This window comes from Cannabis sativa, chromosome 7 (assembly GCF_029168945.1).
Source record: "Cannabis sativa cultivar Pink pepper isolate KNU-18-1 chromosome 7, ASM2916894v1, whole genome shotgun sequence".
NCBI lineage: Eukaryota > Viridiplantae > Streptophyta > Magnoliopsida > Rosales > Cannabaceae > Cannabis > Cannabis sativa.
Genome location: NC_083607.1, coordinates 19,403,284 through 19,424,126, shown reverse-complemented (window position 1 = coordinate 19,424,126; position 20,843 = coordinate 19,403,284). Strand labels below are relative to the sequence as shown.

The 20,843-nt window shown below is 32.5% G+C and overlaps 1 protein-coding gene across 2 annotated transcripts; it reads right to left on the bottom strand.

Moving 5' to 3' along the window:
- Positions 1-8,044: 8,044 nt before the first annotated feature.
- On the bottom strand, positions 8,045-16,418 carry LOC115698234 (protein PAM71, chloroplastic). Of its 2 annotated transcripts, none has more exons than XM_030625434.2 (12): positions 16,155-16,418; positions 15,836-15,917; positions 15,058-15,363; positions 14,545-14,598; positions 14,101-14,162; positions 12,222-12,290; positions 11,720-11,771; positions 11,047-11,121; positions 10,826-10,955; positions 10,640-10,710; positions 8,616-8,663; positions 8,045-8,244 (listed from the first exon to the last, which is right to left on the bottom strand). In XM_030625434.2, exons 1-12 carry the CDS (start codon positions 16,268-16,270, stop codon positions 8,173-8,175), a joined length of 1,137 nt encoding a protein of 378 aa, XP_030481294.1. In that variant the 5' UTR covers positions 16,271-16,418; the 3' UTR covers positions 8,045-8,172. The 2 variants fall into 2 exon arrangements, with proteins under 2 accessions (XP_030481294.1, XP_030481295.1); XM_030625435.2 differs by having other exon boundaries at positions 16,025-16,397.
- Between the last annotated feature and the right edge of the window lie 4,425 nt (positions 16,419-20,843).

The window sequence follows — 20,843 nt, the reverse complement described above, 5'->3', positions numbered from 1 at the left end:
TAGAGCTCAAGAGCTTGCTCAGCTGCCGGGGGATGACTGGAATATCATTCAGTTGACCTCCGAGGACAACTTTATGAAGTACGAGCTCTATCCGAAGGATTTCATTCCTAAGCCAGTGAAGGGGAGGAAGAGGAAATCTGGTGCTGGACGGGCTGAGGGAGCTCATAAGGAGAATGAGTTGATTCAACTGAAGCGTGAAGCTAAGTTGAAGGGAGGTGTAAGGGCCAAACAGTACGCTCATGAGCCTTTGAATCCTGAAGATGAGGCTGAGGAATAGCAGGTGACTCTGCTCAAAAGGAGGAAGAAACTTCCGGCCCAGTCCAGGCCCGTTGAACATGCAATTCGCATTAGGGAGCCCAGTTCACCTGCTCGACCATCTTTTCCCGTGCTGGGAAAAGGGAAGGCCATCCTGGCAGAGGCGAGAGACTTATCAGGTGATGGTGGACTGTAGAGTCTTGTTCGAACAATCGCTTTGCAGGATATTTCATCTTGTTTTTAAACTCTTTGACTATCATGCTTTATGCTTCTGATGCCTTTTTTCCTCTAACCATGTTGTTTTTTTTTTTTTTGTGTGCAGACATGTCTCAGAAGATGCTTGATGCCCCAAAGAAGAGAGTTGGGGGAAGCTCAAGCTCGTCTCCTCCAGCCAAGAAATCTAAAGGTGGTGAGGCGACCCCTTCCAAGGAAAAGGCACAAGTTGGAGAGGTTATCGACATTTCCGAGGAGCTGACTGTTGCGGATCCTTCCACTCCAAAAATTGCAAAGTCCAAAAATTCTCGAGGAGGAAGCTCGGACAGGCCTGAGCAATCAAAGGGCAGATCCGAGCTGGCCAAGAGTGGACCGAAGCAGGTGCAGGCTCCTACTCCACCTTTGCTGGTGCTTCCAGGGGCCAAGAAAGGCAAAGAGATGCTTGCTCATTACATGAACTGGTTGGTTCCTGAGGTAAGTGAGCAACTGGGCGGTGCTGATAACAAATCTTCCCTGGAGTTGCCGATGTGAGGAGTCTTGAAGGAATTTACCAGGGTAAGCCTTTGTTGATAGTTTCCTTTAGTTCTTCTTTATTTCGTTCAAACCTTAAAGTTTTTTCTATGTGTAGGCTGGTCTGAAGTTGGCTTACACATACTCCCGAGCTAAGTCTGCTGCTTCCCGGAATGCGGCTTTGTCCAACACCATGAGGGTGGAGGTGGACTTGGCCAAGAAGGATGCTGATGACGCCAGGGTGGAACTTGGAGCTGGGCGAAGTCAACAAGAAGCTTTTTACTGCTCAGAAGAAAATAACTGAGTTGACTAAGGATCTCGAGGCTTCTGATCGACTTGAAGAGACCATCGGCACCTTATCTGCAGAAGTGAATAGCCTTCAAGATGAAAGGACGACCCTTCGAACTGTCTTCCGTCGGCAGGAAGAGGAGAAGAAGTCTAAGGAGGAGGAGCTTACAGCTAAGGTGGCGAGGTTGGAAGAGAAAGCTCATGCCTTAGAGACAGCCGATCTCGAGCTCTTTTATGATTTTTGGAAGCCTAACCCTCAAGCAAACTTTAATTACTTGGGTGAAGCCAAAGACATGTATCTCGAGTTCTGCGCTTCCCAAGTGGCTTATGGTGAACCTGAGGCGACTGCTTCTACCTTTGGCCAGAATGTTGATGTTCCTTCCCCTCAGACAACAGATCCTCCAGCTCCTACCGGCCCGAAAGACCCGAACTGAGAGCTTGGGACTCCAGCTATTTAACTACTTCTCTTTTTATCCTTCTTTTTTATATATCTTATTCGGCCATAAGGCCTTTTTTAAGACATCATGACTGGCTAAGCGATCTGTAAACTTGGAATTATTTTTTATTTTACAGACAACAGGCTGACTGGGCAGCTTTTAATCCTACTATTACATGCTTTTGTTATCTTTAATGAATTTATTCTCTCGTAGTCTTTCAATCCTTTCCCTAAGAGCTTTGAATTGGAATGCTTTTTGTCAAGGAGCCTACATTTTTATTGTACATTCTTGAAGCTAACTTTGTCTATGTTGAGGGCATGACAGATGACTTGGGGGTCAATCCCAATCATGTCCTCATGCGACCAAGCAAAGTTGTCTTGATTTCTCCTGAGGCAAGCCATTAGCATCTCACTCAAGACCTCCATCAGGTTTGTTCCAATCTTGACAATCTTGGTTGAGTCTGATGTATTGAGGGGAAGTTCTCTAAGTTCCTTGGTTGGACCAACTCCCGAGTCGATTTCCCCAAAATAGGGGTCAATGTCATCCCCGTCTTAGGCGCACCTTCAAGTGACTTTAGCTGCCGTCTCCGTCTTCTTCATAATTTTATTTCCAGAGGTCTTTTTCATCTTTTCGGCTTTTTCAAGAGAGGCCTTGCACGTCCCCCTGGTGCCATAGCAGCAAGGGAGGTCTTGTTCGTCCCCTCTGAAGCCATAGCAGCAGAGGAGGTCTTCTTGGCAAGTGATAAATGATGCATTATAGCACTCGCAGTCAGTTCCTTAATTGCCAAAGAGACAATTGATACCAGCCGCCATTGGGAACTTGACGAACAAGTGGTATACTAAGGAGATGGCTCGAAGGTCATAGAGGCCAAGCCTTTTGAGCATCACGTTGTACAGACACTTCATGTCCACCACTATGAACGCGACCGTGATGGTGGTCTGCATTGGAGTAGTGCCGACAGTAAGTGGTAGCTTGATCTTGCCACATAGAGGAATGTCAACTCCGTTGAAACCATACATGAGCTGTTCGTATAGTTTCTTGTCTTCTAATGCTAAACCCATTTTGAGTAGGGCTTGCTTGAATAGGATGTTTGATGATGCTCTATCGTCGATCATTACCCTACCACCATCATATTAGCTAATTGAACGTATAAAACTAAAGGATCGTTGTGAGGGTAGCTTACATGATAAAAGTCTAATTCTCTAAAGGTGATCAGTTGACTTCTGTAGCATTGAGACTTTGGAGGACGTTCTGCTACATTCAAAACTTTGGCTCTTAGTTCATGTTGAAGTGATCTTGCATACCTTTCTAAGGCCTTCCTTGAATTCCCAACTATGTGAGGGCCTCAATCACGATCTCCAACCTGCCTGCAATTGGCGCAAGTTGGAGAGGTGCATTTCCTCCAGCTAGAGCTTCAGGTTGTATATACTGTTCAAGAATAGCATGTTTTTGTCTGATGAGAAATTCTATCTCGTCTGACAACTGAATACACTCATTAGTATCATGATTGTTATGGTAATGAAAGAATTTGTTCATGTCCCTCTTCCCTGACTCTTTGAAATGAAAAAGTTTGTGATACAACACTATTGACTGTATGGTTGTATATATCTCCTCTCTTGGAGCCAAGATAATGGAGTAGGTGGTGAAGCTAGGCCCATATTCTCTTAAGGGCTTGCCCCCAATCAGGCTTCTTTCCTCCAAGGGAGTTGCCTTGCTTGCCACCATTGTTGGCTCTCTTTCCTCTGTTTGAACCTCCCTTCTTCCCATTTCCCTATGCCTTAGTAGCAGGGGCTTCAATGTCTGGCGATTTCTTCTTGCAACCCTTTGAGCCCTTTGCTTGGGTTATGACTTCTTCAAGTTTAATGAATCCATATGTTTTATTTAAGAAGTCGTTCATGGTGTATACCTTCTTGAGAAAAAGGTCGGACCACAGAGGACTCACCTCCTTGAGCCTGGCTGCGAGTGCCATAACCCTTGCTTCCTCGCTAAGACTTTTGGTCTTAGCTGTTGCCTCTAAGAATCATTGAATGTAGTCCTTGAGGGACTCGTCTTCCTGTTGCTTGACATCCACTTAATTATTGGGCTCGATTTGACATTATTGGGAAGGAGCAAACTGGATGCCAAAAGCATCTACTAAATCTTTCCATGAGTCGATTGATCCACGAGAAAGTGTAAGGTACAACCATTGAGCTAGGCCAGTCAGCGAGCAGGGAAGATTCTGCACCTAACGTCGTCTCTCATGCCACATGTCAAACATTGTGTCAAATTAATAAATTGTTATATTTAAATTTTTAATTTCTAATTATTGAGAATTGAATTAATATAATATATAAAAGATTTTATTATTTATTATTTAAGATTATAATAATTATATCTATAAATTTTAGATTAAAAAAAAATTGAATTTAATTTTGGATTAAAAAAAATTGAATTTATACTTTTGCCAATATATATAATTGTATAATAATAATAATTTTTATTTAATTAAAATGATAATATATATATATATATTTGATAGATTTAGTTTTGAGTGAGATTCAATCACAGTTACTCAAAATATTTTATCATAATATTTTAATTAAGTATATGATTCAACTTAAACATATTATGTACTATAAAAAGGAAGAGATGAAACTAGAAACCCTAATGTCTCATCTTCCTCCTTTCTTTCTTTTAGAAATTTTTGAAAATAGTTTTTACTATTGGATTTCAAAAATTTCATCTTCTCTTTTCTCATTGGCATAGGCCTATTACATGTTTTAAGTGAGTTGAGTACCAACCCACACTATTCAAGATGGCACTCAATTTTTTGTGGAAGATTATGTAGACATGTCGCTTAAACAATAAAAAGAGAATTTGGGTTTAATACTTGGTGATACTCTACAACCAAAAGGATTTAAGAGTTAGAGTGTTGAACAGAAAGAGCTATTTATTCCGTTGTATTCCCAATATAAGGAAATTGTAAACTATTTATGTGTTTAATTTAATAGTTTTGAAAACATGTTTAGGTTGTAAACCAACATATGTGATAGTAAATTAAAATCTGGTAAAATAAGTTCCAACATATATAATCTAAATATTATTCAATGATATAATAAATTTTATCCAAATAAGTTTTAGAAACAGCTAAAAGATATCTCAAATAATTTGATTCGAAAATAAAATCTTTTATGAAAAGATAATTAATTAGTATATAAATGTATATATATATATATTCTATATAAAATCTGGTTATGTAACGAAATTCTTAGTTTAACAATGTCTTTTGGCTTTTTACGTTAATTTGAATAGAATATTCTAATTATTTAACAGAATATTCTTCATTAATTTATAATATTAATATATATGTATTTAAAAATAAATATTATATAAATATTTTATATAAAAAAATTTAATTTTATTATATATATTAAAAATAAATTATATCTATATATAATCACATCTATACATAAAAGATATATATATTTAATAAATTGTACATTTTATTATAACCACACTCTCTTAACTACAAATTAAGAATGTATCTATCACTATCATTATTTTTTTAAAATATATATTTCAACATAATATATAAAATGTATTTTGAAGTTCAAATTTTGTCAAAATATCTTCTAATATAATCCTTATGTATATAGATTAATACAAAATACGTATAACAATGAAATTCATTCTTTTATTCTTTTATTGTCTATATAAAATATGTATATATATAATTACATCTAAAGAGCACATCAATATAACCGCAATAGCTAAAAAAAATTCTCAAAGATTAAAAATCTCAAATCCTATTTCAAAAATTAAAAAATAAAAATACATTACCTAATTAAAAAAAATTCTACATACTTAACATCACTTAGTTAAACCTAATTAAAAAAAATTAATTATGCGTGCATTGCACGTAACATCAACTTAATATATATATGGGTGCACTCTTAATGGGTATTACTCATGAATAGGTAAAATTATAAAAATTTGAGTTTTTATGCTTAATTTTTCTATCTAATTAAAAAAAATCTCTCATTTTCATATCATGTGGGCTGAGATTGTTCCATCGGTAAAAAAAATTTAGAAAAAAAATGTTTTTTAGCAAGAAAAATAAGAAAAGAAGAAGTTGAGTTTGAGTTAAAATATTTTTGTATGAACATATTTTTGATATAGTGTAAAAAGAGATATTTTTTGATATTTTTTTAATTAAGTAGTTAAATTAAGCATAGAAATTCAAATTTGTGATTTCATTATTCGTTATTAGATCAAAATTCGATAGTTTGATATTTTTAAAATTAATATTTATAGTTGAATTTATTTAGTAACCATTCATGAGTAATACTCATTAAAAAGTGTTCTATATATATATATATATATATATATATATATTAAAGCGCACCAAACTTATAGACTGAACTAATTAGTATATTATTAACATCATAATAAATCAAAAAATTACTTTTCAAAACAAAAATGGTAAAAAAAAAAATTAATAATTATTTCTATTTAATGCATATTGATTTAATATGTATTTTTTTATAATGTCATAAAGTATTATTGTAAATAAAATTTATTAAGATAAGATAATTTTAGAATTAATTTATATTTTAGGTATATTTGGAAAAATCTCATTAAAATTCTTAATTTGTGGCTCTTATTGTAGCTCCACTATTTTATTTTAGAAAAATTTATATAACAGACTAAAAATTAAAAAAATAAGTCAACATAAAAATATTTTATTTTTGTGCTTTAAATTTTTTATTACAAAAATATATTTTCAGTAAAAATAATAAACTGTTATTTTAATTATTTTATAGATGTATTATAGTTAGAGATGGAAATTGAGCGGTTAATGTACGGGGAATGCAATCCCCGCCCCCATCCCCACTACCTATTTATAACCCCATCCCCGCCCCATCCCCGTCTAATAACCAACGAATTCGGGATAGGGGAATACCCATCGGTTATGGGAAACCCATCGGGTATCCATTAAGGTAAAATGAAAAAAAAAAAAATTAAATAATTGAAAAAAATAAATTAAACTAATATTCTCATAAATATTTATTATGCATTCATAATTCATAGAAAATAAAAGATAAACCTATCTAAAAAAAAAAGCATAACTTAGTAGAAAATAAAAACTAATTATGTCTTAAAGTTTGAAAAAACTAAACAAAAAAATCATAATCCAAGTATAGGATCATAGTCTCATACCTCTCAAGCCTCCCAACAAATTAAAAAGTAAACAAAGATGAAATTAAGAATTGAGAAGAAAAAATCTTTACACATGTAATCCACAATGATCATCAGTTCACTATCGTCATTAGATCTTCATAATTTAAGCATATGATATATAATTTTAATTATGGATGATAATTTTGAATATCAATGATATATATACTATATATATGTTAAGAATAAAAATGAAATTATATATATCTATATCGGGGTCGGATATGGTGCGGAGAGTATTATCCCCGCCCCCGCCCCATCTCCGTTTCGGGTATTGAAATTGTCTCCCACCACTGCCCCATTAACCACCAAGACAGGGAATTCTCATCCCATTAGGGGCGGATCCCCGCGGTTACCCATCCCCGCAGTATAAATTTTCATCTCTAATTATAGTTGTCACGCGATTATTTTTTTTAGTTGTTTTTGTTTTTTTATAGTTTATTTATCGTTATCGTAATATTAATTTCTTATTGTTCTTTTAGCTTTTTTTCTTACTTTTTGCTTTAAAAAGCATATTTTGTAATTTTCGAATTTTACAGACATATTATTATAAATAAAAATTTTAAGCCATAAACTTGTAAATAAAATATAAAAAACATAATATTTTTAAAAATTCTCCTTTATTTATGTCCCTATTCGAAACAACCATAACAAAATAAAAGACAATTATTATTGGAAAATTCTATAATACACCCCCTTAAAAGGGATACACTGATACATCTCTATCTATTTTAGTATCCGAAATAAATTTTTAGTCAATTTTTTTCTCATGATCATATAAATTATACTTATTTAAGACATCCTGCAAAATTTTAAAAAATTCGGAAAAGTTTAACACGCCGAAAATTACATTCGAACAGTGTGTTGCACGCGTGACTATTTTATTTTATACGCGTGTAAAATAGACTATTTGAACATTATTTTCTATATTGTAAATTATTCCGAATTCATTAAAATTTTGTAGGATATCTTAAATAGCTATAACGTACATGAATAGGAAAAAAAATTAAACTAAAAAAATTTTTTGGATGCCGAAATAAGTAGAGAGTGCATCTGTACATCCCTTTTAAGGGGGTGTATTGTAGAATCACCCATTATTATTTATTTGTTTCAAAATAAATAAATATATAAATTTCACTATATATTTAGAAGATCATAGTCACTGCATAAAGATAGCCCATACATCTGAAAATGATAACCATAAATACAACACTAATGCTAAATGTTATGGTGGAAATACCTCAAAGGGGTTTCAGTTCAATATCTCAATTAATGTTATACCTGCAAAGACTAGAAAAAGAACACCTCCAACGTAGGCGATTGCCTGTACAAAAACAGAATGACAATCATTAAAAGGGTAAGTGGAATTTAAGCTAAAATACATATTCATTCAATTTCAAAATGTTATGAAATCAAAAGGGTAAGAGTAACTCATTACAAATTCTAACCTATAAAGTGTACTACGCAAAAAATACAACCTGCTAAAAGTTGCATTGGATAGAAACTTTTCTGGATTATAGAACATGACAACACATTTGTATTTGATATGTTTTGAAGTTAATCGGTTTTGGTATGGCTAGCCAATAGTGTTTGAAGAGTGACATTAGAAGATAAAAAAGTAAATAAGTTAAATATGTTTAGAAAGAAAAAAATGTCTTCAATAGTTGAAGGCCAAATGCTTGAATTGACTCATACCTTCTCTGATAAGAATGAACCTAATAACGAACCTCCCAAAACAGCAATCTGCACCCAAAAAGAAATTTGGCAAAATGTTATTAATTATAATAAAGAGAATCAATGTAAAATAACCATTAAGTTCATAATGGAAATGTTAATTAGGGTTTTCTTTTCTTAAAGTTTGACATGTACTAAATTGTCTATTCAATTTTACTAGTGAACATCTAACATGACGATTGTCCATGTACTAAAATATTTCTCGAACATCTGTCCACGTCTGGCGCCCAATAGTAAAATTGAAAGGAACTGGATGAAAGTTCTTAAATCCAACAATCTCAATAGTTCGAAAAAAAAATTTTAACGGCTTAAAAATTTCACGAGCGGAATTTGATATTTGTCAAAATTTGAATGGGAAAAATCTTAATTAGCCTAACCTATGTCATAAAACTAAAAATTTCTACTTCCCAATGTGGCATAGACAGTTGAAGATATCAAAATGTTCATACATATATTCATGCTTCTTGTGTATTAGAATGAATTAGTTTTATGTTATTGGGCTTATTTTTTTAGGCTGGTCTATCTTTGTTTGGATAGATATTTTTTACTCACCAATCTTGAATCACCTTATCATAATTATTGTCATTTGCTCACTTATTTTTGTTTGTGGCTACCAGTTCCATTTGCTCGCTTATTCTTGTTATGTTGAGAATCATGGGTTTCCATCTCAAAACCAATTGGTAATGAGTGAAGTAGCCCATGTTCTTATATATGGCTCAATATTTTTACATTTGATCCATGTGGGACAATATTGTCCAATATTCCCCCTCAAGATGGTAGATACTTTTTGCTCACCAATCTTGAATCACCTTATCATAAGTAGTGTCATTTGCTCACTTATTTTTGTTTGTGGTTGGGAGTTCCATTTACTCGCTTATTCTTGTTCGCGGCTAGGAATACCATTTTGCTCGCTTGCGGCTGGCTAACTATTTGATAGGTGTGTATCGAAAGCCCACTAGAGATCTGACTCTGATACCATGTTGAGAATCACGGGGTTCTATCTCAAAGCCAATTGGTAATGAGTTTACCAAAAAAGAAACAAAAAAAAAAAGAAACAAACAAAAAAACAAACAAAAAAACTTCTAATGACTATCCGACTCAAAAAAACTAGTCCAAGAGCCAAAGTCAAAAAAATCACTTGTGATTAGGGGATAGTGAGCCAAAAAAAAAGAGCCACCAAAAATTCAAAAATACCGATGAAAAAGTAGAGCAAAAAGAGCCACTTGTGATCAGGGATAGTGAGCCAAAAAAGAGCCGCTTATGATCGACTTGTCCAAGATGATGAGCAAATAAAATAGCTACCATCTTGAGGGGGGATGTTAGAGAGTCTCACATTGCTAACGTGTGGAAAGAATAGAATATATAAGATGAATAGCCTACTCCTCCAATTATCAATTGATTTCGAGATAGAATCTCATTCATCACACCGGCCCACCAGTCCTATACTGTGATAATACCGCAACCTTACATATATTTGAAAACTCGGTATTTCATGAGCGTACAAAAGCACATTGACATAGACTCACATTGTTCGGAAAAAGATCCAACAAATTGACATAGACGGTCATATTGTTCAAAAAAAGATCCAACAAGGTCGTCTCAAGCTTTTTAACGTCTCTACAAAGGATAACATCACTGACATCTTAACCAAACTTCTATTCCCAAATCAGTTTAAAATGTTTGTATCCAAGATAAATGTTCACAACTTGTACATTTCATTTTGAGAAAGGTCTATTAGGATGAGTTAGTTTTATGTTATTGAGCTTTTTCCTTTGGGTTAGTCTCTCTTTGTTTGAGCTAAACACCTCTAGTATAAATACTACCATTTATTTTCTTTTACAATTGAATGAGAAATTTACTTCTTCTTTTTTTATCCCTTTTCCTAATATTGTGTACAAAGTTATTTATTTATAGTGGCCGAGGTTAAAGAGTAAATCTTCATATCATATTATACGAGAAAGAATAAAAATATATAAATATTTTACCAAAGTCGCGACTCCATGACCAGCTAGTGCTCCTGCAATGACCCCAAGAGGTGAAGACGCTGCAGCAAGAGCTGCATAGGGGGCAAATAAAGACATGAGATACTCTTCTTGAACAAATTAAGTTGTAATGAAACCAAAGAGAACTTGGCTAACCCTCACTGGTTACTTGTACTAATTAGTAATTACCTATTGTAGAGAAAAATGATTTGTCACCCCATTCAGCAACAAAAACTAAGAAGAAAGTACTAAGAGCAGTGCTAGCAGCTGCTACTATTCCAGCACCATTTCCTGAAAACTCGGAAACCGCTAATTCTGCCTGTTTTAGAATCGAAACATGATACGTGAATTAATGATTTGGAGAAGAACATAAATGGTAAACAGCATTTCCGTATGGCAATTATTCTTACCTCTTTCTGTTCATCTTCTGCTTTAAGGCTATCACTTGAGCTGGCATCGACCAAGGTTGAAACCCCAAAATAGATCTGTGACAAATACAATTATCATACTAACAGAGGCTCCATTTGGTTATTGAGATTTAACTTCATAAAATACTTTGGCTATTATCAAAGATTTTTTATATAGGCAAACCAACACCTGCCCAAAATATAACATCCACCAGAAAACTGATTTATTTATGATTGTAACATTTTTTTACACCGATGGTTTTGAAATATGGTCAACACGTAGGAAATTTAAATGAATTAATCTTGGATTAAAATATAAATTATTGTATTAATTATTTTTCCACATTACAGTAGCTCCTATCGAAGGAAGAAAGGCTATGTAGGCCAAGTTTAATTATTATTTAGAGTAAGGTTTCTTTTTAATAAATTGTAATTAGTTGAGGAGGTGGGAAGGTTTTATTCTATAAATATAGAGGAATTGAACTCAGTAGAGGGATTATGACCCTAAATTGTTTGTTTTTGTGGAAGAATAGTGTTATGAAGCAAATTTCAGATATTAATGTTCCTAGTTTATCAGTGCCATCGTAATATACTATGACTTAAAAACTCTGTTTTCAATCACATACTACAGTTCAAACAATCAAACAATAAGTTTAGATCAAAGATGAAATATTACCAACAGAACAACGGCAGCAATATCATCCAGAGGCAAATCAGTCTCACCAAACCTGAGATCAATTAAGTACGTTACAAGTTACAAAATCTAAGAGAATGTTTTTTTTAGCTTAAATGTGTAACATATTACAATGATGAAAAAAAAAAATTGTTAATTAATTTTACTTTTGGAGATTCCCATCCGAAAAGGTGCTTAAAGTTTCGGTCCGGACAAACTTCAAAGTTGGTAGACTAGACTCAAGTGCTTCTAAATGGTAGGAAGTGTAGGGACACTATAGGAGCTGAATAATGGTTGTCCAAAAGCAATATAGGTATTATTATTTATTAATATGTTATTTGAAGTTATTTGGTAGGCCTGAGTGTTTAAGTTAGATTTTATTGTGGAACCTATAGAGCAATTAGTGTGATCCATGTCCCCTTTTAGCACATCTAGTTGTATGAGTTTCTTAAGAATAACATGTCATAGCCCTCACTGTTTACAGTTCAAAAAGCAAAGGAAGTACCTGAAGGGAAGGATTTCATCAACATAGTGAAAAGTTCGTCCGAGAGCAACGGATATGACTGTCATTGCCCTGCATGTTATGTCTAACCAAAATTTAGTAGTTGAGCCATGTCTATGGAACTGAACAATAATACTCATGAATAATATGCAATGTCTATGGATAATAAAATTTAGTAGTACAAAGAACTCATGAAATAAATGGTAACTTGATTTAAACAAAGATGCTTGAGTAGTATTGATTCCTCCCTAATAACTAATTGTGTAATTTGTTAGTTAAAAAGTGTTTGTTAAAAGTAGTTCGTAGCAGTTTTGGTTGTTGTAAGTCAGTTCCATTTCTGTTAAGTTTGTTTAGCTGATAACAACCCCTATGTACAATTGTTCAGTATATCAATAAAGGACTTGATCACTTTGTGTGATTAAGAAATTCACAGCATATTCATTGATGTATTTCTAAGACACTTTGATAGTACACAGAATTCCTTTATGGTATCAGAGCTTTTGACTCACGTCTATGGATTTTGTTTCAACCAATCTGTCTCAAAGTCATGGTTCTACCGTGTCTCAATCAACTCAAGACACGCCGACAACGATTGCACCTCCAGAAATTACGACCTCATCCAATCAACCTTGGAATCCCTTTTCTAACTCGCTAACTGCTTCACTAACCATCGATTTAGATTGCATCAACTTCTTTGTGTGGTAATCACAAGTCGTACCGACTTTCATCGGCCACAACCTGGATGAGATCTTGTTCAACAAAGTTCATCCACCTGCAACTCTAGTTAATGGCAAAACTAACCCAGAGTTCTTGCAATGGAAAAGACGAGATCAACTCCTCCTTTCTTGGCTATAATCCTCAATGTCCGAGGGAGTTCTTAATTCTATGGTGGCTTACTCTACTTCCTATGATATTTGGCGCGCTTTGGAGCAAAAATGAAGGGAGTTTGCTGTTTGGTGATGTACAGAAATTTGATTAGCAAAATAAATTACAAAGGATTGCGACAAAACCTTAAAGGGAGTCTAATCTTGTTTAAATCAATTGTATTTGTAATTATTTGAGATTTACTAATTGATTTCATTTCTCTGGGCGTGGCCCTATGGACGAGTAGTGTTTGAAAGAACACTAATATCACATACAATTCTCTTGTGTCAAGTTTTCAATTTTCCACAATTTATTTCTGTTTATGCTACTGCATATCTGTGTTCTGCTATAACAAGATTCTAATCTATTACTACAAAGTATTAATGTCGTATTTTAATTACAGTTTCCAAACAAATAAATTGATATATTCAAAAAACATGATTTTTCAATCAGATTTATTAAGAAAATAAGATGCTTTATTTTAAAATTTAAAATATGTTGTCATATTTTTTGTTCTATTTAAAGAGCAATGCCATGAATAATATGTATTATGTTTTAAGGTTAATTCAAATATCCTTTGTAAACTTTTGTTGGAGGACTCATTCTCAACAGTTTGGGTACACTATTATTTGCTGATTAATAAAGATTGAAGATAGTGTTCCAAATTAGAGTACAGACAAAGATCACATTGATCTTTGTTAATTGTTTTTGAACCGGTATGTATCTCCTTGTTTTGTCTCCACGTTTTACAGTTTGATCTTTGTTTTCCAATTGTGTTTGATTATCTGTCATTGATTCAATCATCTTGAATTGTGTTTGTTTTGAGTTTATTAATCAGTTTGTCTTAAGTTTTATGTTTAAAATCCTACAGTTTGTCATGTTTAAAACCTTTATCCAACAAAGAAAAGTTGTCTACCCAAATGAGTGGTCAAGTCTCATAAGCATAGTTCTTTGAACTTGTAGCATATTATAAATGAAGGACATCTAAATAATCATGAGCAAACAGAATAAAACATACGCGAGTGCACCAAACGTTCCAGTGAAAACAACTGCAGCAGAGTTCCTAGCTGCTAAAAGAGCCTGCAGAAGACATCACGAAATCAAATTTGGAGTTAAATATGTTATATGGACAACAAGAGAAAAAGCCGAACTAGACATTGCTTAAATTTTGCATATTATATATGTTTATTTTTCTTTCAGGGAGAGGGCAACATACATTCAAACTCAAGTTAAAGTACAAAGAAAACAGATTACTTCTAATGAGAATTATAAATTTAACGAATTTGGTGTGCGTATCTACATGTATCATAAGTTGGGCAAATGGTAAACTAATTATGTATACCAAAAAAATCATTTAATAAATCATTTAACTTATACATAGATAGAACTAAGTCTGTTTGCCTTTTTTTTCTTTTTCATGAATGTTTGTAAACTACAAGATTTTGTTCAGTTAGCTTCTCACCGCAATGAAGAATGTCTTGTCCCCCAGTTCAGAGAAAAATATCAGCAAGAAAGCCTGCACCAGAAAAATATAAACATGTTTGGTTTACCATATTGTCTCAAAACATGAAATCATATAGTTATCATCATATAAGTGCAGTAGCTAGTTTAGGGGTAACTTTGTCTTATATGTACTCTAATTAATATATAAATAAACTAGTTAGGCTCTAACTTATTCAGATTTTTCCTAAGATTTTGGGAGAGCAGAAGCTCTACTTGGGAGATATCCAAAGTTCTCCAAAGTTTGGAACTTTGTCATTTCTGTTTCTCATAAGCAATAAAAGAAGTACTTTCAGAATTGATTCAAGATCCATCTTTGATAAGAAATTCCTTTCGAAGTCCAAAACCGAAATGATGTGAGACATAATAAACTTTCAAAGTATGATTAAGAAAACTCCAGTTCCTCTATGACTGCTATTAAAAGAAGCTAGAAAACAACATCATGCTTATAGAAGTTTAGGGAGATTTTCCTAACTGAAGCAAAACCTGTGCTAATATCTCCAAGATCAGAAAAATAAGGACTTGAAAGAAGCCTGGTTGTGAAATCAGAAGCTGCAACTGCTGGTTGAGATCCTTGAAGTGTTAGAACTCCAAACATCATCAAAATCTTCAAAAATGAACTAACTGGTTTTTCCGAAAAGACAAACTCTATGGCCTTCTCAGACGATCTTCCCAAGTTCTTGGTTGCAAGTTCATTTTTTAAGCCACTATAATCATCCATTATTTGAATTACATCCGTAATCTTTTCAAAGTTCTTGTGATCAGGACACTTTAAGTGCTCCTGTTCCAAAAATAATAATATATCATTTCCATTGAACATACAATTGTAAAAACATGGTTGATATTAATTAACATGTATCATCAGTAAAATTAAAAGTATGATGCATAATAAAACTCGTTTTATGATTAGAATTTAGATGTATGAAAAAGGTTCGCTTAGGAGCATAGTAACAACAATCATCATCACTATCAGCACTTGCAACAAACTATGGCTCAATTAGCTCCAACTTCAGGGGCAGGCATTCACTCCAAAGTGGGTTTGGTTTCAATTGTGCTCATTTTTATTTTTAGACATGACATGACATGACATTATTAAAATTCACACCATCTCTCTCCACTTGTTTGTCTTCTAATATCTCTAAAATGTCATGTAATGGGATGAGAGAATTCGAAGCTAACAAACTCAACAGGAAAACTCGATTTTCTTCAAAGACAACAAAATATATGGAGTGAGGTGAGTTAGGAAGTATTACATTGTAATCTGAGTTTTCTGATGTTGGTGAAAAGCTACCAAATCGTTCCCCACTAATACTTGCTCTCCACTGGCTTGCGTACCTGGAAAAGAAAAAAAAAATACATCTTAACAAATCATTTTTACTTACAAAAATTAAGTGATTATATTCACCGAGGCGAACATTTTTTTGCTAATTATACTTTCTTACATTGCCATTCTGGAAAATTGCATTTGTAAGTCAATACCAAATAAACGAAAGGTAAACACTGGTACAGAGTAGTTAGTTAGATCATAAAAGAAGAGCCTAATGGAGATGGGTATCGAATGATGAGGATCACCTTGCAGAGATTGAAGATGGGTTCCGAAGAAAAAGCTTGGAGGAAGGTTGGGTGTTGGACTTGGATCGAGATTGCAGAGAAAGCAAAACGCTCCCTGAGAGCGTTATGGTTCTCATTCTCTCTCTTAAACTAACTCACTTTCTCTGAATGAGGGAGGTTTGCTTGGAATTGGCAGTGGTAGTGGAAGAAGGAGTAGATAAGCTGTTGAGATTGAAGGCGCCAATATGTCATCTTCATCTCCTTCCTGTACCTGTGGCTCTCAGTTCGTTAATTTACTCCACGTGTCCAATTCCATTTCTTCTCATGTTCTCCGGTCGGGTCGGGTCCTCCAGCCCAAATATTATTCCGGCCCACAGTTCTCAGTTGTAACTTGTGAGGCCACAGTTCTGAGTCGTCAGCCCACTCTTTTAGATTAGGGAGTTATTTATAGAGTTGAGATGGAAAATGACCCTAAATTTGGTAACTAAGTTAATAAATGTCTATTTTTTAAAAAAATTAAGAAAATGGCCAAATCTAATAAATTAGCTAATAAAAATTACAAAAATAAATTTATCACATATTTTTTTAAAAAACTATATATAATAATAAAATTAAGTTACATAATTTTTTTTTAGTATTGCATATTATTATATTGTAATAAAAATAAATAAATATATTTGATCATTTAAATATATACAGCAGTATTAGATATATCGTAGTACTGAAAATTAATATACCGTAGTTATAAAATTATATACCACAAAAAAATTATAAAAATACTAAATTAATACTCAAAAAATATATATATCATGCTAACAAAATTATATATACCACCATTAAAATATAATAGAAAATTAAACTTAAATATTATTTAAAAAAAATTATATACCGTATAACAAAAAATACATATACTATACACCAAAACATATATACAAAAAATAATAATAATAATAAAAATATAGATAATAAAAACTATACATATGGGTATATATGTAGTATACTATACTAACAAAATTATATACCACAATTAAAATATATATACCATGACCATTGTATATAATAAAATAAAAACTAATTAAATATTATATAAAATAAATAATTATACAATCAAAAAATATAAAAATAATAATTAAATATATGTAGCATGTCAATAAAATTATATACATACATTAAAATATTTTTATTATGCTAATAAAATTATATACCACTATTATACATATCATAATAAGAAATAAATATCATCTAAGAATAATAATATACCATACAACAAAATAGAAATATACCGTACAACAAAATCTATATACCCACAACTCAAAACAACTCATAAAAAATTAAAAAAAAAAATTGACATAACTTTAAAATAAAAAAGATTTTAACAAAACTAATATAGATGTACCATAATGTTTAAATAATTTGCTTCTAATTCTAAAATAATAAAAATAAAATTAATGATTTTGAAATAAGGACATTTACTAACATAGTCTTATGATTTAGGGTCATTTGCTATATTTTTTTTAAATGAGGACATAAACTAACATAGTCCTATAATTTGGGGCCATTTACTATAATTTCCCTTATTTATAGGGCCAAGATACAAAATGGTACTAAATCTAACAATTAAGCTTAAGTTAATAAATGTCTCTTTTTATAAAAATTAGCAAAATATCTATTTAGTTAAAAATTTGATGATGAAATTAAAATTATAACCTTGAATAATTAAGTGTTTAGTATAGTTATTTTGCACAATAGTATATCGTTTTTATGTGCAATAGTATATTAAAAAAAATGAAAGGTAGTATATTAGTTTAAGAGTGTGGTATATTATTTTAATATGCTATGGTATATAATGAATGAAAGAAGAAAATTAAAAATTGTAGAATATTAGTTTAAGTTTGAGGTATAGTTATATTTTATTAAGAAATATTGTCTTTATGTTCATTAGTATATCACGAAGGAAAGAAAAAGAAAAAAAAAATGTGGAATATTAAATTAAGTTTTTGGTATATATAATTTTTTTTTTAATTTATTATATTAATTTTTCATTCTAGTATTTCTGCTTATGATTTTAGTATATATTTTGGTATGCTATTATATATCTTGGAGAAAAAATCTCATTTAATAGTATATTAGTTTAAGTTTGTGGTATATTCATATTGGTCTTACGTATATCGTTTGTATGTGATATGATATATCATGAAGGAAAGAAAGAAAAAAATTGAATATTAGTTTAAATTTGACGTATAAATAATTTTCATTACATTATATATATATTAATTTTATACTATGGGACATTCATTTAATCTACAAATATATTCTTTTTGTAACACCCTAACTAGCATAGGCGTGTTGACGTGATTTTAAACGTACTGTGCAGCTCGTTGCTAATCAACAAGGTTAATGAAAATCGTGATTAATTAAAATTTGGTTATTTAATTAAAACTTATATATATTTCATACAAAATATCGGGATCCCGATTACATAACACTTTACAAAAGTTTACTAGTTCTTTACAAAATATTTGTCGCCCAGCGACTAACTACAAAAGCGTTGTTGTCCCGAGGATCGTACGCTCCAGGCCTAATCGCCCCGACATGTACAATCTTCATTGGCTCGTCCTCACGGTTCCTCAGCTTTGGCCTTGCCCTTACCTACACATAAACATAGCACTGTGAGTCGACAGACTCAGTAAGAAACGCATAACATAATAAACATACTAAAACCCGGGTTATAATCAAGCGCCCATACACCTGACCATAACCCTAACTGAATCAGGGACGTCCATGACAACGAATGATTAACGCGAATCCAGCCTATACTCGGTACTCTAGTCGTACCGATGTGGTAGCAGATAATCCATACTAACTGATAGCCTAGCATATATCTGTTGACATCTCGGTGCAACTCTATGTACACCTCACTGTTGCCCTGATATGCTAATCTGACGGCTATATAAAATTTGCCTAACATATATCTAATATGTTAATCTGATAGCAACTGACATATACGCTAAACATATATAAGTATATGCATGACATTATATTAATCTTATCTCGATTCCGAATTCAGGTGTGCCGGTCAACCCGAGTGGAACGAACTGTTCGGTGAATTACAGGCTCCTAAATCATAATAATCACAACACTGATAAGTGAACTGCTCGATAAAAAGCATGGCAATACCCTAAACAACACAAAAATGGGAAGAACTAGGGTTCCCAAATTTGCCCCAATCGGTAGACCGGTTCCTCAACCGGAATTCCGGTTCTGGGAGGAAACCTAAGAAACCAACCGGAATTTCGGTTCCTACAGGCCACTTTGAAACGGAATTTCGGTTCAGTGCAGGAAACTTAAACAAATTCATTTCTCAACCAAAACAACCCCAAACCACATCAAACTTTCCAGACCTGCTAATTAGACCCCAAAGATCATTTCTAAAGCAATAAAACAAAGCTTCATGCAATATAACAAAATTCACCATTGATGAGTCAAGCTTGAGTTAAAATTCCAAACTTACTTAAATCCAACCAACAACCACTATAACTAGATTAAATCAACACCATCAAACATGCTTTAACCTTAGTTAACAATAACAATTCACCACAGAAACTACAGCAAGTATAAACTCAAAGCATGCAAACATTCTTTTCTTACAATTCAAGCAACTAAAAGTTCAAAGCTAAGAACTCACCTTGGCTTGGATACACTAAAAATTGAGCTAAGATCACCAAGAATTGATGAAGAAAAACCCAAACCCTAGCAGCCCAAGGAATTCGAGAGAGAGAAAGAGAGAGCTTGAACAAATGAATTGGTTTTTCCTTCCTTTGATTTTTTTGATAAAATGATATAATGGCTTGATTACAATACTATATTCAGCCTATTATTTAATGAAAAATCTGATTATTAACTTAAATTAAAGTCCACTAAAGGACAAAACATAAATGGGCAAAAAGACTATTTTGCCCCTCCATACTAAAATAACATAAAAGGGGAACTAAGGGTATTCTGGGAAATTCAAAATTCCCAACCAATCTCGATATTCCCAATGTCTAAATAAATCGTCCCACTATACTAAAATACTAAATTGTGATTCTACTGAGCCATACACTGCGTTCCATGTTGCCGGGCACCGAAAATGCAAAATTATGAGATTTCACTATATGACATAAAAATACATTCTCAATTCAAATAAATCAACATAAATAATTATTTAAATATCAATAAATAATTTCATAATTAAACCCTAAATATCTGCTAATTTCCAAATTAAAGTAAGCGGTCTTTACCACTATCCCCCCTTAAAAGGATTTCGTCCCCGAAATCTAACCTGAACAACTCTAGATATTGAGCTTGTTGGAAATATTTTACCAGGATCTAGATTTAATAACAAGTTGTTGGGTTTTATGCCCTAAATAAAACTCATTTCAATATAATCAGATTTGCTTATTAATATAAATCAGAAATAACATTTAATGTTGCATGGTTCACATGATTTATTTCATGATTATATGTACATAATGTATGAATTCTTCTGAAACCCTTTTCACATACTTGATCCTGTTTATTGTGCTGTCAACACATTGGAAAGTAAACATGACTATGTGAATAAAGTTTCCTAGATTTATCAGACACAGGGTTTTACTGATATGATAATCTACAACAAGAGTTTACTTGCATTTGGAGAAGTGCTATGTTCTTTCCAGAGCATTGGTTAAA